A 19465-nucleotide genomic window follows, 5' to 3' on the forward strand; every position below is an offset into this window, starting at 1 on the left:
AATCTCCGTTAATGAGTTACCGCGGATCGCCCCATGCGTGGGGCTGCACGGCGTCAACGCGTTAGCGTTGCGGTTAGCATTAGCAGTTACCTCGTTAACATGTTGATGCCATGCAGCTAGCATTACTTGCATTTTCACCATTTACAACAGCAAAATGAAGAGTGTGTGAAACTGTGTGCTGCATCCCAGACTGCAAAGTCTCCAGCCTCCTGCCTCGAAACAAACTACCTTACAAAACTCGTATACCATATTTTTCGGACTATAACCTTGCACTAAAATCCTTTCATTTTCTCAAAAATCGACTGTGTGCCTTATCTATGAGTTCTGGTTGTGTTTACTGACCATGAACCGATTTTATGTGGTACACGGCGCTCAGCAATCTGTCAAAAATGCTTTGGTAAGCTACGAAGCTGCACCGCTTGATGGATTGTCGGAGTATTACGGCTACCGTAGTCAGGAGCCCTGCAGAGTAATGCATACTATGCTTCAACGTAATATTACCGTACTGTGTGTGTATAAGGACCACAACTTAGACATTCACATTACTCACACTCTCATTACACATACATATAGGATCTTGGGGGTGGGCACGATACACGGAATCCAAAGTACCATCAGGGTGTACACCTCACCCCTGGCGTCGTTGCCCACCTCTCAAGGTTAAATACACGTAGACATTGAGGGCCAGCAGGAGGGGCTATGCGCTTACCTGCTGCTCTCTGGCAGGTAGCTCCATGCCCTCCTGGGTTTTAAATGCACCTTAGAACACACATGCATCAACACTACAATGAGCGGGTGGAGGGAGGTTTGGAGTCTTCACACACCCCCATTCTCTGCGACCTGCTGGAGCGGGGGGGCTAGGAGGAAGAGTTGGCCGTCCGACTGCGGTCTGGAGTGTGGGGCCTCCCTGCTGCTGCGGAGTCGGGGCGGTCTGCCTCCCCCCACCGCAGGGAAAAGGGTAACAGCACCTGGGTCTGGGTGCAGTTCCCCCCCCTCCAGGGGCAAGGGTACCTAGACCCGGTTTGTAGAGTACGCTTGGGGAGTGTGATCGTGTGTACAGCGTCTCTTTATGTCTGTCTCCACGTTGGTTGAGTGTGGAGTAAGTGCATATGAGAGCATGAGGGTGGGAATGGATGTTTGTGTCTGTGTGTGCCTGTATGTCTGTGTCTATATGTCAGGTTGGGTATCATACGCCACCTCTCTGGGGACATCTCAGGCCCTCCAAGGTTTGGAGGCCTATCTCCCCCTACCACCACTTCCCCTGCCAGTGGCGGACTCCCTCAGACATCGGTGCGTTGGTGGTTCTTTGTGTCCGGGGATGGGCGTCCAGGTACACACCGGCTCACTGGGGCTCGCTCGGGCCACTTCGGAGGTGGGGTGCCCCCGGCCTCTCGGCCTGGGGCTCGGTCACTCAGGCACGGCTGGCTGCCGGCGGAGCTCACGGGCGCGTCACTGCAACTCCCCCTGGCTTCTGCTCCGCGGCTGCTGAGTGACCCCTCATCTGGGACTCTCCTCAGCTCTTTCTGGGACAGTGGCGCGGCTGCCCCTCTGTTGGTCTTCCTTGGTCTCTTGTGTTCTGGGGGCCTCTGGATGTCTGGAGTTTTGATCTCCTCCATACCTGCTTCATGCCCTGGAGGACGGGGCTGTGGCCCCCCCACACCCTCTAGCAGATCATTACATGAAGGAACCTTTTAAAAAAAACAAGCGCGTCCATGCTCACAGGTGTACACACGGGTGATCACACCCACAAACTACACCCTTTTTGGCTCCTACCTCAAAGCACACTGTGTTCTGTTGATCTTATGTGCTGGACAATAATGTTTAACATTTAGTATTTACTGTCATATTCCCATATATCATTGTGATGCTGTTTATTCTATTACTCTTGTTCTCTCTCTTTTTTTTTTCTTTCTCTGCTCGTTCTGTTGGTTTTTGTCTTTTGCCCTTCTCCCCCGTCCCTCTTCTCAGCTGTTTCTCTTTCCCTCTTTCTTCCTCCCCTTCTTTCCCCCAGTCAAGTCTGTCCCGTATTCAGTAAGTGAAAATAAAATAAACAATAAAAGGTGAATCAAATGGACCATTACGGCAAGGCTGGGATGGTCAGTTTGGTAAAGTAAATCCGTTGGGCATCTTTCTTTGCCTTTAGACAACAATTCTGATGCAAAAGAGCCAAACGGGACAGGCAAAAAAAAAAAAAAAAAAAAAAAAGGACCACAAATGGCACCTGTTCAGAGTCACGGTTACGAAGCGGATTTCAAACTCCAGGCTGTCAGTCACGCAGCAGAAGTTGTGAACAGAGCAGCTGTGAAATCTGTCTTTGTTATTACGCTCAGCGTCTGTTAGTTTAAATTTTGACTGCACAGTTGTGAGCTTTTTTGTTATGCACAAAAACAACATTGTTTTATTTTATTTATGGAGAATTATTATTTAATAAATGCTCAATTTATTTTTGAGTAATTTTTTCATGTACATCTACGCTGTATATTAATAAAAGTGCCTGTGTGACATCTGGGACACAGCTTTGATTAAGAACTCTCTTTTTGTTCTTACTTTATGGCTTAACAAAAATATCGAGATATATTGTATATCGCCATCCAGCTAAAGAATATCGAGATATGAATTTTAGGCCATATCGCCCAGCCCTAGTTCATACTTCTCCCGGCCAGTCCGTGTTAACAAACTCCAATTTCTAGTCTAATCTCTCAGGCCATTTATTTGGACAGGTAGGTGTCTAGGACATTAAGACTAAGGGCTTAATGTTGTAAGTCCCTACAATTATAAACAGCTTTCCTACTAACTGTCTCCAACTGGACTGCAGGTTATCAGTGACATTTTCCTCTTGCATCCATTTCAACTCTGCATCACCCTATATCCATGTGCTTGGTCAAATCGCATTTTCTTAACCCTTCCTGGTTCTGTCTTACGTTTTCTAAAACACTCAAGTCTAAATTCCAGACAATTTGGCATACAGCTGGTGGCACACTGCAAAAACTCCAAATCTTACCAAGTACATTTGTCTTTTTTCTAGTCAAAGTATCTCGTTACAGTTAAAACAAGGCACAATCAGCTACAGAGTAACATTTCAGTGAGATATACAGTAGGAACTTGCTTTTAGACAGTCCGTCTTCAAACTGGAGAATTTTCATTTGTTCCAAATGGCAGATTTTTTTTACCTAATACAAGACATTTTGGTGAGAGTGAACGCTGAGTGACCTCGCCACCCAAAGAAGAGGAAAATAATTGGTGGCAGGCTAGCGAAGCTGCAAAGCACTCAGTAAGGTAGTCGAGGATTCCATGGAGTGGAAGGAATGGCAGGAGAAGAGATCAAAGGTAATTGCGAACAATGGAAATCTTAATAGATGAATGAGGGGAACCCTCGATCAGGTAGCGACATGGCTCAACTTTGAACTGAAGCTCTGACATAGAAGTATGCTGGATATGGAGATTTTCTGAAATAAACAGAAGTGACAGCAACAGCTTGGGGAGGGTTGATGAATTGAAAGACTGATTAGAGGTTATAAGTCATCTTCAATAATAATGACCCCCATAATCGTCAGAGAGCAGAGTGCGAGTCCACTGAACTTCATGGGAGATGATAAGCTGTTTAGACGTGGTCAGAAACCCTGAGCCAGCTTAGAGAGCGGTTCTTGAATGATTGTGTTGAAAGTGGATGCTAGATAATGCTCGTAAAAGCACATGAAGGGATGTGAAGGGACGCCATGAAGAATTATCCAGTAATGGAAGGGTAAGCTGCTTAGGGAACGGAACCTGGCATCTCGGTGCAAAGAGCGTTTTCTGCATTTGCAAATGAGGAATACAGGACTGGCGTTTTGGTGCCGAAAGGAACATCTGCCGCTTAGCATATGAGGGCTAGATGCGGAGAAGCTGGCATCCCAGCGTTAGAAGGATTCACTGCTGCTTTGCTTTGATAAATGCAGAGAAACTGGCAACTCTATGTTAGAAAGCTTGCTGCTGAGTTTGCGAATGAGGGATAAAGAAGAGAAGCTGGCATCCCAGTGCCAAAACTTGCTACTGTACTTGCATAGGAGGGATAGAGGAAGATAATCTGGCATCCCGGTACCAAAAGCATGCTGCTGCATTTTGCCAATATAGGATACGGGAAAGGGAAACTGGCGACTTGTTCATAGAAAAACTTGCTGCTGCGATTGGACATGAGGGAAGGACCTAGCATCCTGGTGCCACGAAAGCATGTTGCTGAAATTCGTGAAGGATGGATGGAGGAACGGAAACTGCCAACGCATTGGTAGAAGGTTTGCGGCTGCGGAAAACCTGGCAACCCAGTGCCTTTTTTTTTTCCTCATGCAGAGAAACTGGCCATTTTGCAAATGAGAGATGAGAACTTGGTATCCTGGGCTAGAAGGATTCGTTGCTGCTTTTTGCCATGATAGATGCTGAGAAACTGGCATTTCAGGGAAGCTATGAAGGGGTGAAGGAAAACCTGGCAACCCGGTGCCTTTTAATTTTATTTATTTATTTTGTCGATGCGGAGAAACTGGAAACCCCATGGTCAAAAAGCTTGCTGCTGCTTTTGCGAATGAGGGATAAATGAACCTGGCAACTCGGTGCCTAGGTTTGCTGCAGAATTTTGCGAAGCAGGGATGAGAGGCTGGGAACCTGGCAACTCTGTGCCGACGCTTGCTGCAGAGTTTAGCAGAGGAGGGATGAGTGGACGTATGCTGCAGAGTTTAGCCAAGGAGGGATGACAGGCTGGGAGCCTGGCAACTCTGTGCCAAAGCATGCTGCATTTGCTACGGAGGGATGGAGTACTTTTTTTTTAAGCTATGCTGAGAAACTGGCAATCTGATGGTCGAAAAGCTTGCTGCTGCTTTTGCGTATGAGAACGAAGGAACCTGGCAACCCGGTGCCGAGGTTAGCTGCAGAATTTGTGAAGGAGGGTTGAGTCGCTGGGAACCTGGCAACCCGGTGCCGAGGTTAGCTGCAGAATTTGTGAAGGAGGGTTGAGTCGCTGGGAGCCTGGCAACTCTGTGCCAAAGCATGCTGCATTTGCAACGGAGAAATGGAGAACTGGCTTGCTGCTGTGTTTGCGAATCAAATCAAATCAAATCAAATCACTTTTATTGTCACATCACATGTGCAGGTACATTGGTACAGCACATGTGAGTGAAATTCTTGTGTGCGAGCTTCACAAGCAACAGAGTTGTGCAAAATACAATAATGTAAACAAGCAAAATACAAGAATGGCTACATCTGAAACTAATAAATATATGTACAATATATAATAGTGTATGCATTTCTGGATGTGTATACTAAATATTTTTCTACGTGTGTGTGTGTGTGTGTGTGTGTACACATATTTTACAAATTAAATAGAGTAAACAATAAATAAAATATATAAAATAAAATATACAGAGTGAGACATGTGCAAAACAGTGGCATTACTGTACAGTATGGAGTGCATAATGTTAAAGTTCCAGTAGTGAAGCTGAGGTGTCTATGACGTGTTCAGCAGTCTGATGGCCTGGTGGAAGAAGCTGTCTCTCAGTCTGCTGGTACGGGACCGGATGCTGCAGAACCTCCTTCCTGATGGAAGCAGTCTGAACAGTTTATGGCTGGGGTGACTGGAGTCCTTGATGATCCTCCCCGCTTTCCTCAGGCACCGCTTCCTGTAGATGTCTTGGAGGGAGGGAAGCTCACCTCCAATTATCCGTTCAGAGCACCGCACTACTCGCTGGAGAGCTTTGCAGTTGTAGGCGGTGCTGTTGCCATACCAGGTGGTGATGTATCCAGTGAGGATGCTCTCAATGGCACAGTGATAGAAGGTCCTGAGGATGCGGGGGCTCATGCCGAATCTTTTCAGTCTCCTGAGAAAGAAGAGGCGCTGCTGCGCCTTCTTCACTGTTTTGTTTGTGTGTCCTGACCACGTAAGATCCTCAGCCAGGTGTACACCAAGGAACCGGAAGCTGCTCACTCTCTCCACAGCAGTGCCGTTGATGGTGATGGGGGTGTGTACTTCTCTGCACCTCCGGAAGTCCACTATCAACTCCTTTGTCTTTGCGACGTTGAGGGTGAGATGGTTGTCTTGACACCAGTGAGTCAGGGCGCTGACCTCCTCCCTGTAAGCCGTCTCATCACCGTTGGTGATAAGACCCACCACTGTAGTGTCGTCCGCAAACTTCACAATGATGTTGGAGTTGTTAGTGGCTGTGCAGTCGTAGGTGTAGAGTGAGTACAGGAGAGGGCTCAGTACACACCCCTGTGGAGCACCAGTGTTCAGTGTGATGGGGGATGAGGTGATGCTGCCCAGTCTGACCACCTGGCGTCTGTCAGACAGGAAGCTAAGGATCCAGCTGCAGAGGGACCTGCTCAGTCCTAGATCCTGCAGTTTCCTGTCCAGCTTCGAGGAAACGATGGTATTGAATGCTGAGCTGTAATCTACAAACAGCATTCTCACATACGTGTCTCTCTTCTCCAGGTGTGACAGGGCAGTGTGTAGTGTCAGGGCTATGGCATCATCAGTGGACCTGTTGTGGCGGTATGCGAACTGCAGAGGGTCCAGTGAGTCGGGTAGTGCAGAGCAGATGAAGTCCCTGACCAGCTTCTCGAAGCATTTGCTTACGATGGGGGTCAGGGCTACAGGTCGCCAGTCGTTCAATGAGGAGATGGTGGAGGATTTGGGTACAGGGACGATGGTGGCCATTTTGAAGCAGGCTGGGACTACAGACAGAGAGAGGGAAAGGTTGAAGATGTGCGTGAACACTCCAGCCAGCTGAGCCGCGCATGACCTGAGGACGCGGCCGGGAATCCCGTCCGGACCAGTAGCTTTGCGTGCGTTCACCTTCCTGAAGCACTTCCGCACATCCTCCTCAGACACAGTGTGCGCACTGACGTCATCCGCGGTGCGCACACTGTCCGGTCTCATGGTGTTCGCTGTGTCGAATCTAGCGTAGAATACGTTTAGATCCTCACACAGAGAGGCCGTGGTCTGCGGTGTGCTGGTTTTCCCTCTAAAGTCTGCGATCGTGTTTAGTCCCTGCCACATACTCCGAGGGTCGTCAAACTGTTGTTCCACCCTGTCCCTGTACTCACGTTTGGCTGCTTTGATCGTCTTCCGGAGTTGGTAATGTGCGTGTTTGTAGTCCGATGTGTTCGCGGAGGCAAAGGCGGTGCTCTGTGCCGCCAGTGCCGCGCGAACATCTCCGTTAATCCAGGGTTTTTGATTTGGGAAGGATTTAACTGTTCTGGATGGGACGACATCTTCCACGCATTTCCTGATAAGTGTCCCACGCATTTCCCAGTGTCGGCTTGTGGGGGAATGTAAACAGCCGTAATAATCACTGCTGTAAATTCCCTCGGTAGCCAGAATGGCCGGCACTTAATCATCAGGTACTCCAGGTCCGGTGAGCAGAAGGATTTGACCGGGTGCACGTTCGCATAATCACACCAGCTGTTGTTGATCATGAAACACACACCACCGCCTCTGCTTTTCCCAGTAAGATCCTGTGACCTGTCCGCGCGGTGCACGGAGAACCCCGGTAGTTGTATTGCGGAGTCCGGTACCTTGTCCGATAGCCAGGTTTCTGTGAGGCAGATCACGCAGCAGTCCCGCATCTCTCGCTGGAATGAGATCCGTGCCCGAAGCTCGCACAGCTTGTTCTCCAGAGACTGCACATTAGCCAGTAATAAACTGGGTAACGGTGGTCTGTTAGTGCGCCGTCTCAGTCGAACCAGAACGCCAGATCTTCTCCCTCTGCGTCGGCGTTTGCGGCCTCCAGGGCCAGAGAACAAAGGCGTCTCAGGTGAGATGAATGGGGGTCTGCAAACGGAGCGTCCGTGTTGCAAAACTTGAACTCCGGAAAGTTATAAGAAAGACCGTCTTTTATGTCCAGTAAGGTTTGTCGGTCGTACACAAGGAGACAAGTGCTGCTCGTGAAAAAATAAAGGAAAAGTAAAATTAAACACAGAAAAAAGCTGTTGCTTGGGGGAGCTCGCGACAAGGCTGCCATACTCGGCGCCATCTTGAATCATCAGCGAATGGTGGATAGGGAAGAACCGGGCATCCCAGTGCCAACTTGCTTGAGCATTTAGCGAAAGGAGTGATAGAAAACATCATGGTGATGGAGAAACAGTAGAGCACGTAGCTAGCGACAGATTTCCAGCTTGCATTAAATGGTGTTAGGAGGAAGGAGCACAGAACTGAGTCGTCCCTGCTACCTGGCGCTTGCAGTGAAGTACACTGTAGCTTTTGCTGTTGGAGCTGCGATTTGTTTGGAAGCATGGGTACGGTACGGCGTGGCTTCTGGGTTCGGCGCTGATGTCCGTCAGCTTTTCGGCTAACTCGCCCGGCCTGTGGGCCTGTTTCAGAGCGACGTGAGGGGAGCTGCGAGTTTGGCATCCAAAGTCACTTCATAACTGGATTTAGCGGAGATAAGATGACTGGATGGATCGACGTAGTGAAAACTGCTAGAAGGTCATCAGCATTCAGTCTCTCGGAAGCGCCGCCGTGACGTTCGGTGTACTCCTTTGATTGCCGGAGGAAAAGCCATGAACGCAGAGCTTGAGTAGTTGTTCATCTGATGTGCTGCAGACAAGAGGATGTAGCGGATGGAATGGACCCTGTTTGCACGCAAACGAGAATGAACAGCTTGCAGAACTGGGGGAACCTATATGGATGACAACCGGAAGGAGCGTGTTTGGAGGTGTGGTCCCGCTCCTGAAATTCCGATACATAATCTTGTTGGCTGAAGGCAGCAGAGATCAGAGTTATTTAAATAATCGTTGACTAATCAAAGAAAAATTTGCAGATCATCGACTACCGAAATAAGAGTTGCAGCCCTCAACACAATGCAATATTACATTACATTACATGATTTCATATGTTGAGTACTGCAGTGACATTGTCTTTTTTCTCACTGTAAATTATGTCCTCAAAGTTGAACTTGGTAAATATCTTCTGTCAGACTTGAATGAGGTCAAGTTGGCAATTACATGCAATCTGGTGAGATGAGCCCTCTTGCAGTAGTATTTTAATGCATTTCATAAACCAATATTGCATGACTAAACATACAATATTGTCATGTAAAATACTCTGCTGTGTCAGCTTTTCCCCTCACCAGCCGACACTGTAGGAGAATAACTCTGAAATTCAAAGGCCATCATCCCAATGAACTATTAGCAGCCTGTTGTTGAGTCAGCTGCTGTATCACCATCTACTTCTTATATCTTCATGCTCTCATTCACGTTACTGACCAGGTGTTTCCAGAGGAGTCTGCCTTCCCAAATGCACTGTAGGAACCATCGTCATGCTTGTACGTGAGCTCCCTCTGATATCCTGCAGCACCAACACACAAGAAATCAATAAAAAGGAAAAAAAGAGGATTATTTTTTCACAACACAGAAAATGTGAATCAAGTACATTTGGATTTATTTACCGTACAAAACTCTAGTTTTGGTGCCAAGTTTATTTCAAGTGCAATTTATATCTACAGTCCGGCTATGTTACAGGAGCTCCCCGTCAAATGTGCATACTTACAAGGCTTCACAACCAACACATCTGCAGTTATTGCCATTTAAGTTGACTTATTATTTAACAGCTTGCTGTGTGGACTGGTCTGATCTGATTTGCAAGGATTGCCCCTGAGCTTGACTTGGTGCCCTGTTTTTAAAGATCACACCCTCTTAACTTTGCACTCGTTCTACTCAGCTGCCATAAACAGTTAAAACTAGCTTTAAGATCAGCTGATTCAAATTTTGCAGAGGTAAAATCCACACATGACCGTTATCAGCGCCAATATGCAGAGTTTAGGAATTAGTACGGTGGCTGAGTCCAAGTCAAAGTGGAGTACAGTTTTAAGATAATAGCAGCGACTCTTCCATTTTTACGGTTCTCATCTGATGCATTTTTTAAGGTTTAATTTGATCACCATCATTGTGATCATTCTGCGTGGGGGTGGAGCACGCACATTAAACCTTGTCCTAAGAAAGCCCCAAGTGCTTACCGCTCTCCAGGAAGTGCGTGGCCTTGTCCAGAATATTCTGAGTCAGCTGACCAGTGCTTTTCAGGTAGTTCAGGATGAAGATGTTGGGAGCAAACAGGAGCATGTTCTGCTCCCCGCAACCGTACGGCATGGCCAGGAGCTTGTCCAAGTTCTGCGCTGCCCTGCCCATCAGGTCACCTGCCCAAGCAAACCGAGGAAAAGCTACAGAGATGTTTCACCTGGCAAATTAAAGTTCACTAAACAACAGAATCACTAACCAAGCACAGAAAAGGTCGCTCTAGCAGAACCAGCCACAAACAGCTCGGGCATAAGAAGAGAGACATTCTTCTCCGTGACCCCATCTGGCAACAACAACAACAAAGAAAAGGAAGAAAAAGCTTCTTTAATGAAAGAATTAGCTCAACCTCTTTTCTTGGCTAAAGTTTATCAAACAGAATGATTTTACTGTTAAAACACTGTTATGTACATGAAGCTACAAGCAGTTTGTTTATGTGAAACACAACAAGGCATCGCAGCGCTTTGATTTTGAGACAAGCTCAGCACTACAGATTACACGAGACGGCTCATGTTGGTCATTTAGTTGATCACAGTGAGGAAAGTGCATCTTACAGCGGCTGCTCGACTTCAACTTTAGCTAAAGATCTGCTGCCAGTGGAGAAAATACACAACGAAAACTAGAGATGGACCGATGTGAAGTATCGGTATCGGTGACCTAAATTACTGGATCGGATATCGGAGAGAAATAAAAAAAAAAAAAAAAAAAAATGTAATCCGATCCATTAAATATCAAAAAAGCACCTCACAAAACTTGCGACACGCCGTAACTCGCCTCATAACCGTAGCACGTCGGAGCAGTTTGCGTCACGTGATAGAGCGGCTGTGGCAAGCAAGTGTGTAAGTTCATCTCTGAATGTTTGTGAAGCGTTCCAGCGTTAAGCTTAACAACAGATATATGGAGCGACTGCCTCTCTCTCTCTCTCTCTCTCCTGTTGCTGCTTCAATCATGAAACTGATCAATGATCAGCTGATCGTCTCTCTTGTTTGTTTTTTGGCCCACTTCACACCAGAAAGAGGAAACCAGCGGCTGAACAACAGCAGCACGTTTAACCTTGATAAGCTTAATATTACTTTCTACACCAGGATCTTTTTCTACAGCTGACGGCTGTAACTGTGCAGGGGCGGATCTAGCAAAGTTTAGCCAGGGGGGCCGATAGGGCATGAACAGGGAAAAGGGGGCACAAAGACATACTTTTCTTTCTTATTCTCATTTAAAATGTCGAGCTTTTAATAAATAATTATCTGAATCTTACACCCAAAGTTTTAATCTGATGTAAAATGTATAGAAGTCCATTACTGTATATAGTAACTATTAAGTCTAATATACCCTAGTAAGCTATAGTACTTTTTCCATCTGTGCAGTTCTGTTGAAGAAAGATGTTGAATATATTTAATTATTCTTGAAAAAGAATTTATTTCTGTGCATTTTTCTTTTCACACTGCATCAAATTAAAGTTGATTACGTCGATTAAGCATCATGAGGTGGGGGTTGGTTCCCTATTTTTTTTTGCTGGGAGTTTTAGAGCCCTATTGATTAGGTTGCTTACTCTTTAAAATACCAGAATAGGGAGGATGGAGCAGGTTTAAGTTTATTAGATTCATCAGTTTTGCTGAACTATGAAATATTTTGGGTGCAGTGCATTTTTTGCATACAGGTGTAACAGAATAGCTTGAGTGTTTGTTTGTTTTTTAACTTGAGTATGAACTTTTACAAAAAGCAGCAAGATATTAAAAACATTTTTTTATTGATTAAAAAACACTATATATCGGATTTATATCTGTATTGGCAGATATCCAAATGTATGATATCGGTATCGGACATAAAAAAGTGGTATCGTGCCATCTCTAACGAAAACACAACGAATTTGGTTTCCTCGCCATGCTGAATAACCATCATGATGCAGGGAAGTGTTATGATGCATGTATGAGGTGTGAATGAAAGGCCCGAGTTGGAGTTCAGAGTTCAGCACTCAGAGTCAGGAGGCCTTACCTGGGGGACAGAGGTGAACGTTGTGACTGACCATCTGTGGGGTTCCTTCGGCCTTGGGAAGAGAGACAGAAGTGAAGACGACCGACTGATTTCATCACTCCAAACAAACTTCTAAACAGCTTAAACATAATAACAGTGAGCTTTGATTTGGTGACATACTGGATTATTTGAACTTAATCCCACTGACTTTCCCATTAGCTGAAAGCTGCTAAAGCAGTTTGTTTCAGTCAGAGGACGACCGAGAGGCTGACCGAGACCCAGTATAAACATACCAGTCATGTACTTTGAGAGTGAAGTCAAACTAAAATAAAGATGCTTAAGTGCTCCTATAGAACTACGGCAAACTGCAGATACAGCCGATCATCAGAAAATGCAGACGGGAAGGAGAAGTGGACCGAAACTGAAGTGATAACAGCTGCCCTAACAGAAAGAAAGTGAAGGTCTGTGCAATGCTACAGGTTCCCTCTCTCCATGCCCATCACCACAGTAAAGACCTTTGAAGCTCCTGGTGTGCACTTCTTAACAGGCGCCAACATTGGCTCATTGTCCACCATCTAGAAAAACAGACTTGTTGGGCGTTCTGTCACAGCACCGTGCTGTCTTTAGACTGACCCAGATATCTGCAAAGGCGGACTGGCCGGGTGGCTAGGTGCTTAGTGTTATAGCTGTGGCCATGGGACCAAAACAGAGAAGTGTGGCCCCTGTTTTCATCCATACACTGCACATGTACATATATTTTTAAAAAATGGCTGAGCCAGGTTTGACAGATTTCCATATCTGATGTTCACTCTCCATCAAAGCAGCCGGCGCATCATTAGTTCTAATCTCAGTGCCAGCCTACATCAGATAATGGCTCAGCTGACGTCCTTCCACAAACCCAATTGTCAAATATCACAAATTTGACCTGCTTTAGCCTGGCCTCTGCAAACTGCTTTGCAACCCACCTGCACCTTTTCCTAAAACACGCTGTCAAAAACAACTGGAAATACAGGAAATCTGTGGGCCCCTGTGGCCGAAACCGAAAGATTTTAAAATTCTGACATTATTCTCGCCACAATGTAACTGATCAAAATAATACTGACAACGTCTATCAGCTTAGGACCTGTGAACACCTTAAGTTTGTCATGTCACTGACCTCCACCAGCAGGGTGCGGATCACGGTGTCAGTTCGACCCACGTCGGGGACTGTGGCCACCTCGTTGCCACACAGCGCCTCGGTCTTCAGGGCCTCAGCGCTGACCTTCAGATTGACCTTACCTGTGAGCAAACACACACACGGCGTCACTGTGGAACGCCTGTATCGATTATTGCTCCCTTCCCCCGCCGTACTGTCGTGTTCTGTGTACAGAGGCAAAACCGCCTCCCATCTGCTTCTCAAGCCAACTCATTATCCCCGCTGTGTTTTCCTTCCTCCCCGTTTCCCATCGCATTCGCCCTCATTAATCCCCATTTGTTGCCTTATTATAGCACACGGCTTGTCTCCCACCCCCACCTTCCTTCCATCACAGCCCACAATCCTTCACATGGAGGACAAGTACAGATCGCCCCTTAAGGGAGAGGTTTCTGACTGTTTCGTCAGAGATACTACCTGACTTGTTAGTACAAGTGATTGTCAGCATTCCTCTAAGGGGGAGTTAGAGGAGCGCAATTTGACATTCATCAGAGCCTCATCTCCATCCCTGCTGATGGAGGCTGATATAAATCCTCTGCTTTCAGGACAGGCAGAGCTCCAACAACAGCCGCCCGTCTTCGCTTCCAGCAATGAAGATGCAACAGCCCTCAGTGCCCTCAATACGGATTAATTACCCCGTTGTGTCTCATTTTTCACTCAAAGCATGAGATTGTGTCGGACGAAAGAAACAACATCAGTATTTCATTTTAAAAGCCAAGAAAATTGCATTGTACAGTTAGAGAATTGCCTCTGGTAACGAGGAGCTGGGGAGAGCGGAGCTGTGAGCGGCTGACACCGTGTGACAGTCTTCAAACAGCCGATTAGACCAAAATCAATAAAAGAAAATAAAGTTTTGTTCACTTCTTTTTTCTGGTTTGAATCTGACATGTCCTGTTTAAGCTAAAACTGGTTTAACGAAGACAAAGACACTCAAAGTTGTTTACATTTTCCCTTTAAAGGTGGGAAAACGCCACACAGCATGTGACGCGTAGCGACCGCCTTCCATTTGAATTTCTCCTATAAAACAGAACATGGTTAAAGACGGGAATAAAAGTAAACCAGAAAAATAAAAACTACAGTTTTAAGAAACGAAATGAGGTTAATTTGAATTTAGTGGTAAGAACACACCCCATGGGCGGGGTCATGTTTACCACGCTGTAGCATCCATGCTTCTTTTAACAGCAGTCCATACACATCTGGGAACATCTGCACTTGTGGGAGAGGAATGTTTTCCCAATCTTTTCCCGCACAGGATTGTAGTTGGATTTTTTGGTTCATCCAACAGTCCAGACTCTTCTACTGTTAAGCCACGCTGCTGTAAAGGCTGCACTACACGGTTTAGCATCGTCTTCTGAAATATGGATGCAGCTCTAAAAACTGTTATACTGGTGCTTTTCCTGATGTGGAGGCCGACAGTGCACCTCCATACCATCAGAGCTGCAGGGTGTGGAGCTGGTGGTCCCTGCCTTCTGTAGTCCAGAGGACACAGCATTCCCGTTTCCCCAAAAAATCGAAAACTAATTTTAAACTTTAATAATAATAATAATAATAATAATAATAGGATGCCACACAAGTATGCTGCTCCCATTGATTTTAGTAAAATGGTCCGTTTGCACTAAAAACACCTAAAATGTTCAAACTGTGTTCTGCTGTTGTGGATTTATGAGATTTGCAAATCACTGCATTCTGTTTTGGTTTCATCTGCAGAACTGTATGAATAGACCACTCTGTATATTCCAGTTCATTACGGCCTGCTTTGGTGATGGATTTGTGCATCTTTTCAGTTAGTTCCCTCTTTTACCTCCATGCCTGCAAATCTCCACATAATGAAAGATGGCTCCTGGTCCGTTTAGTGAGATATTACAATATTCTGCATATAAAGGCCCAGACTGCTGTGAGATGATTGCATGTTTGTATATTAAACAGGTTCATTATCATCCTGCTGACACTCACTTTACATCTGTCGAACGCTGGGGCTCTTTTCTCAGTCACATTAATGGGGATTTAATTCAATTCAATGTTATTTACACGGCACCAAATCACAACAACAGTCGCCACAAGGTGCTTTATATTGTAAGGTCGACCCTACAATAATACATACAGAGAAAAACCCAACAATCATATGACCCCCTATGAGCAGCACTTTGGCGACAGTGGGAAGGAAAAACTCCCTTTTAACAGGAAGAAACCTCCAGCAGAACCAGGCTCAGGGAGGGGCGGGGCCATCTGCTGTGATTGGTTGGGGAGAGAGATTGAATATCATCTTTAACCCAGTCGACTGCACTTTGTGTTGATGTGAAACTACACGTCTGCCGGACCCCAACTCCTTCTTGGGCCCGGACGAATGGTCTGGCCTGGGTGAACTCTCTGTTGCCCTGTCTAACTTCATTGTCTTCAGACTCTATCTGCAGCATCGGAACATTCCTGCTGTACTTTTGATCTGGAATGACTAACCGGTGGTTTTTTGTTGTTTAATGTTTGTTTCTTTTCTCTGTGCTTGGATGTTGAATTTGGTTTCTTTGTCTTGTGTGATTTGATGTAATTTTGAACTTAAAATCTTATAAATAAACATTAAAAAAGAAAAATAAAGAAATAAAGGCCCAGTAAGGAATCCCTTTGTAAGGAATTCAGATGTAGAGGATCATTTGATACCAACAAGAAATATTTCTAGGAACTGTTGAAACATGAAGATCTGCTGCTTGCAATTCTTCCATTTTTCATTTGTTTACATTGGTGGCATACTGAAAATCCACACATGGGAGGGGCGGTAGTTACACTCAGAGCGGGAGGGAGAGAGAGAGAGCAGGGACAACAACATAAGAAAGGTATAGTAATCATCCACAACTATTTTCAGTTGCAGATGATAAAGGATTCAGAAAGTTTATTCATGCAGGTCCATATGACAGAATATGCATCTTCTTTTTGTTTTCATATTATCATTTATATTTAATTGTGTTGTGGTTTGCAGTGTTTTGTGTTGTTTCATTTTAAATTTGTTTAAAAAGAAAAAGCTGAAAATTTAAATAGTTAAAAGTTAAAATGTGAATAGTTGGTTTTTGTATTATATGATTTATTTATTACATTTTATGTGGAGTGAATAAATAAAAATATAGTTACGGTGGCCCCTACAGACAAAACACGTACAAACACAACAGCAGTGCTCCAGGATGCTAGGGGGCAGTGTTGAGCTTTTGTTACCTACTGGCTACACAAGCCAGCAAGTACCAACGACCGGATTTGGTGTGTGGTAATAACAGGTAAATGAACTTTTTTTTTTAATTATTTGAAAATTAATGAGTGCCTGTGTATAAATACACAAACAATACACACATGCTTTCAATTGTGTAATTTAAGTGATCTAGTAGCTCTGCTTTGAAGTTCAGTTCATGCTAGAAATGTGTTTTGGAGTTTGTACGTGTTTTGTCTCTAGGGGTCACCGTATATATTTATATATAAACATATATAAATAAAACCACTTTTTTTACGTTAGTAATTCCTTTTGTGCATAATTTTATATTATTGTTATTAATAATTTAATTAAAGCAACAAAACAACCTGAAGAGCCGGTTCGGAGCCGAAAGAGCCGGATCTCTAAAAAGAGCCGGAAATCCCATCACTACTGGATAATAAGCACTTAAGAAAAAGGGAAGAATGGAATACCTAGGGTAGTCGGAGTTACAATCCACGAGAAGGTCCTGCTCTCCTCTCCACAAAGACACACGCTGTAAATGCAGCCATCACAGTTTCTGAAGGTGTGCTGGTCAGAGGCAGCCAGTGTTACCTGAACCTACAGCCAGAAACCAAACACAGAACACACGAATGCAACAAACTGGTGCAGTAACGCATCACACTGAGGACTGATTAAATATGTGCTCGTGAGATCGTCTGTTCTCCCAGCCATCATTTTGGGTTGCAGCTTTCTTCAGAACCACTCATCCACACAGCACGAGTTAGTGACGCATTTGTCACACAAAACAAAAACTACAAAGTAATAAGTCTTGATGCATGCTCAATCATCCAGGTAAGTAAATCCCCAATAGTTGATTTTGTTACACTGAAAACGCTACATCGGATGGAAAGTATCCATCCATCCATTCACTTCCGCTTCTCCTTTTCAGGGGCGCTGGAGCCTATCCCAGCTGTCATAGGGCGAGAGGCGGGGTACACCCTGGACAGGTCGCCAGTCTGTCGCAGGGCCAACACACAGGGACAGACAACCATTCACACTCACGTTCACTCCCACATTTACACCTAGTGGCAATTTGGATTATCCAATTAACCTATCCCCACAAGCTGCATGTCTTTGGACGGTGGGAGGAAGCCGGAGTACCCAGAGGGAACCCACGCAAACACGGGGAGAACATGCAAACTCCACTGATGGTGGAATTGAACTCAGGACCTTCTTGCTGTGCGGCAACAGTGCTAACCACCGTGCCCGGATGCAAAGTAATACAATGAAATTTCAAAAAGAAAACAAAAACATATCCAAGCATTTTCACAAATGTTTTCCACAATCTGACAGGTGTCGTCTTACTTGTGGATGCCCTTAAGTACAAAGGATCTGTAAGAAGCAGATGTGGTTGTTTTTTTTACCATAATGCACTTTGAGAGATAATTGAAGACGGTGGCTTTGAGGGTGAACACCTCTCCTCGGATGACAGAGTATGGCAAGGTGAGACTGACAAAGAACGGCTGGAACACAGTAAGTCCGGTGTTGGGAGCCACACCAAAGCCCACAGAGGATACGCAGAATGCTCCGGCTGCCCATTTAGTGATGGTGTCAGGGGTCGTCTTCTCCATGCTCACCAACCCACTATCTCTGTTTGAACAGACAGCCAGATGTGACATTTAAAGTTCAGGTACTATGGCATTTTTCCCCAAATACACTGATCAAGCAGAGCATTGTGACCACCTGCCTACTACGAAGCAGCCCTGACGTGTCGAGGCCTGGACTCCACCAGACCCCTGAAGGTGTGCTGTGGTATTTGGCACCAAGTCAGCAACAGATCATTTAATCCTGCAAGTTGTGAGGCATGGCCTCCACAGATCAGACTTGTCCAGCACGTCCCACATGGGGGGCTATCCTTCTGACAGAGGCCATCAGGGATTACAGTTTCCATCAAAGGGTGTACATGGTCTGCAACAATGCTTAAGTAGGTGCTACATGTCAAAGTAACATTCACAGGGATGGTAGGGCCCAAGGTTTCCCAGTGGAAACCTGCCAGCTTGCCTTCTACCCATCGTGCATCCTAGTGCCAGATGTTCCCCAGATAAGAGACCTGGGCATCCACGTGACGTAAGACGTGATTTCTCACACCCGGCCACCTTTCATTGCTCCGTGGTTCAGCTCTGATGATGGAACACAGGGCCGGTCTTTATTCCCCACGTGCATCAATGGGTCTCTGTGACCGTGTCGCTGGTTCACCACTGCTCCTTCCTTGGACCACTTTTGATAGATAGCGACCCCACAGACTGGGAACACCGCACAAAATGCTCACTTGCTCCTTAATATATCCCACCCACTAACAGGTGCCATGATGAAGAGATAATCAGTGTTATTCACTCCACCTGTCAGTGGTCACAATGTTATGCCTGATGAGTCTATATTTATATATACTTACACTGATGAATTCAAGTGTCTACTCAAATTCATTTGAATTTCATACACGATAAGCTGTGTTTTGACTTTAAGATGTGGAACATAAGGGAAAGCAGCAGCCTCTGTTCAGTAAATATCACTGACATAAGCGTTTGTCATTAATATCTGCTAACGAATACAACTAATTCTGTTATTTGGACTGCAATGAGCATCCATGTTATTCACATTTGATTACCTAAAAACAGTTTCAGTGTCATAAAAAAATACAGTGCTGTGATTCTTTTCATAAGATATGTTAATCTTACCCCACAGTAACGAGGTCCCAGATCCAGGTCTCAGGGAAGAACGTTCTGATAGTCTCCTTTTTGCTGTCCACTTTAGACATCTGCGTGGTAAGTATAGGTTCAGGCATCATGTTGAAGGCCAAGGGGATCGGTGAGTCCAGCCCTGAGAGCATTTAAATGGGGAGGGAAAAATGGGGAGGCTTTGTTTCCTTCCTTATTTTTTTTTTAAATAAACCAAAAGTTATAATAATTGTGTTACTTCCAAATGCTTGCTCGAAAATCCAGGTAAGGAAACCCCAGAAAGTTGAGTCTGTACATTTAGACGCAGCATTTTTAGTGGGAGAAACTTTTTAGCATCCCAGGAGTGACTTGGATAATGATGGAAATGTT

General features: G+C 45.3%; 1 protein-coding gene across 1 annotated transcript in view; it reads right to left on the reverse strand.

The window, feature by feature from the left end:
- The window catches only part of LOC113035865 (alpha-2-macroglobulin), a 63640-nt gene that overhangs the window by 14844 nt on the left and 29331 nt on the right, over positions 1–19465 (reverse strand). Inside the window, exons 18-25 of the mRNA XM_026191669.1 lie at positions 19097–19238; positions 17786–18011; positions 16853–16979; positions 13157–13278; positions 12022–12073; positions 10232–10315; positions 9975–10151; positions 9226–9307 (exon numbers count right to left, since the gene is read on the reverse strand). Of these exons, the coding sequence (XP_026047454.1) occupies positions 9226–9307; positions 9975–10151; positions 10232–10315; positions 12022–12073; positions 13157–13278; positions 16853–16979; positions 17786–18011; positions 19097–19238 (1012 nt within the window). The remainder of the gene's footprint in view (positions 1–9225; positions 9308–9974; positions 10152–10231; positions 10316–12021; positions 12074–13156; positions 13279–16852; positions 16980–17785; positions 18012–19096; positions 19239–19465) is intronic.

Source organism: Astatotilapia calliptera, chromosome 14, assembly GCF_900246225.1.
Source record: "Astatotilapia calliptera chromosome 14, fAstCal1.2, whole genome shotgun sequence".
Lineage (NCBI taxonomy): Eukaryota > Metazoa > Chordata > Actinopteri > Cichliformes > Cichlidae > Astatotilapia > Astatotilapia calliptera.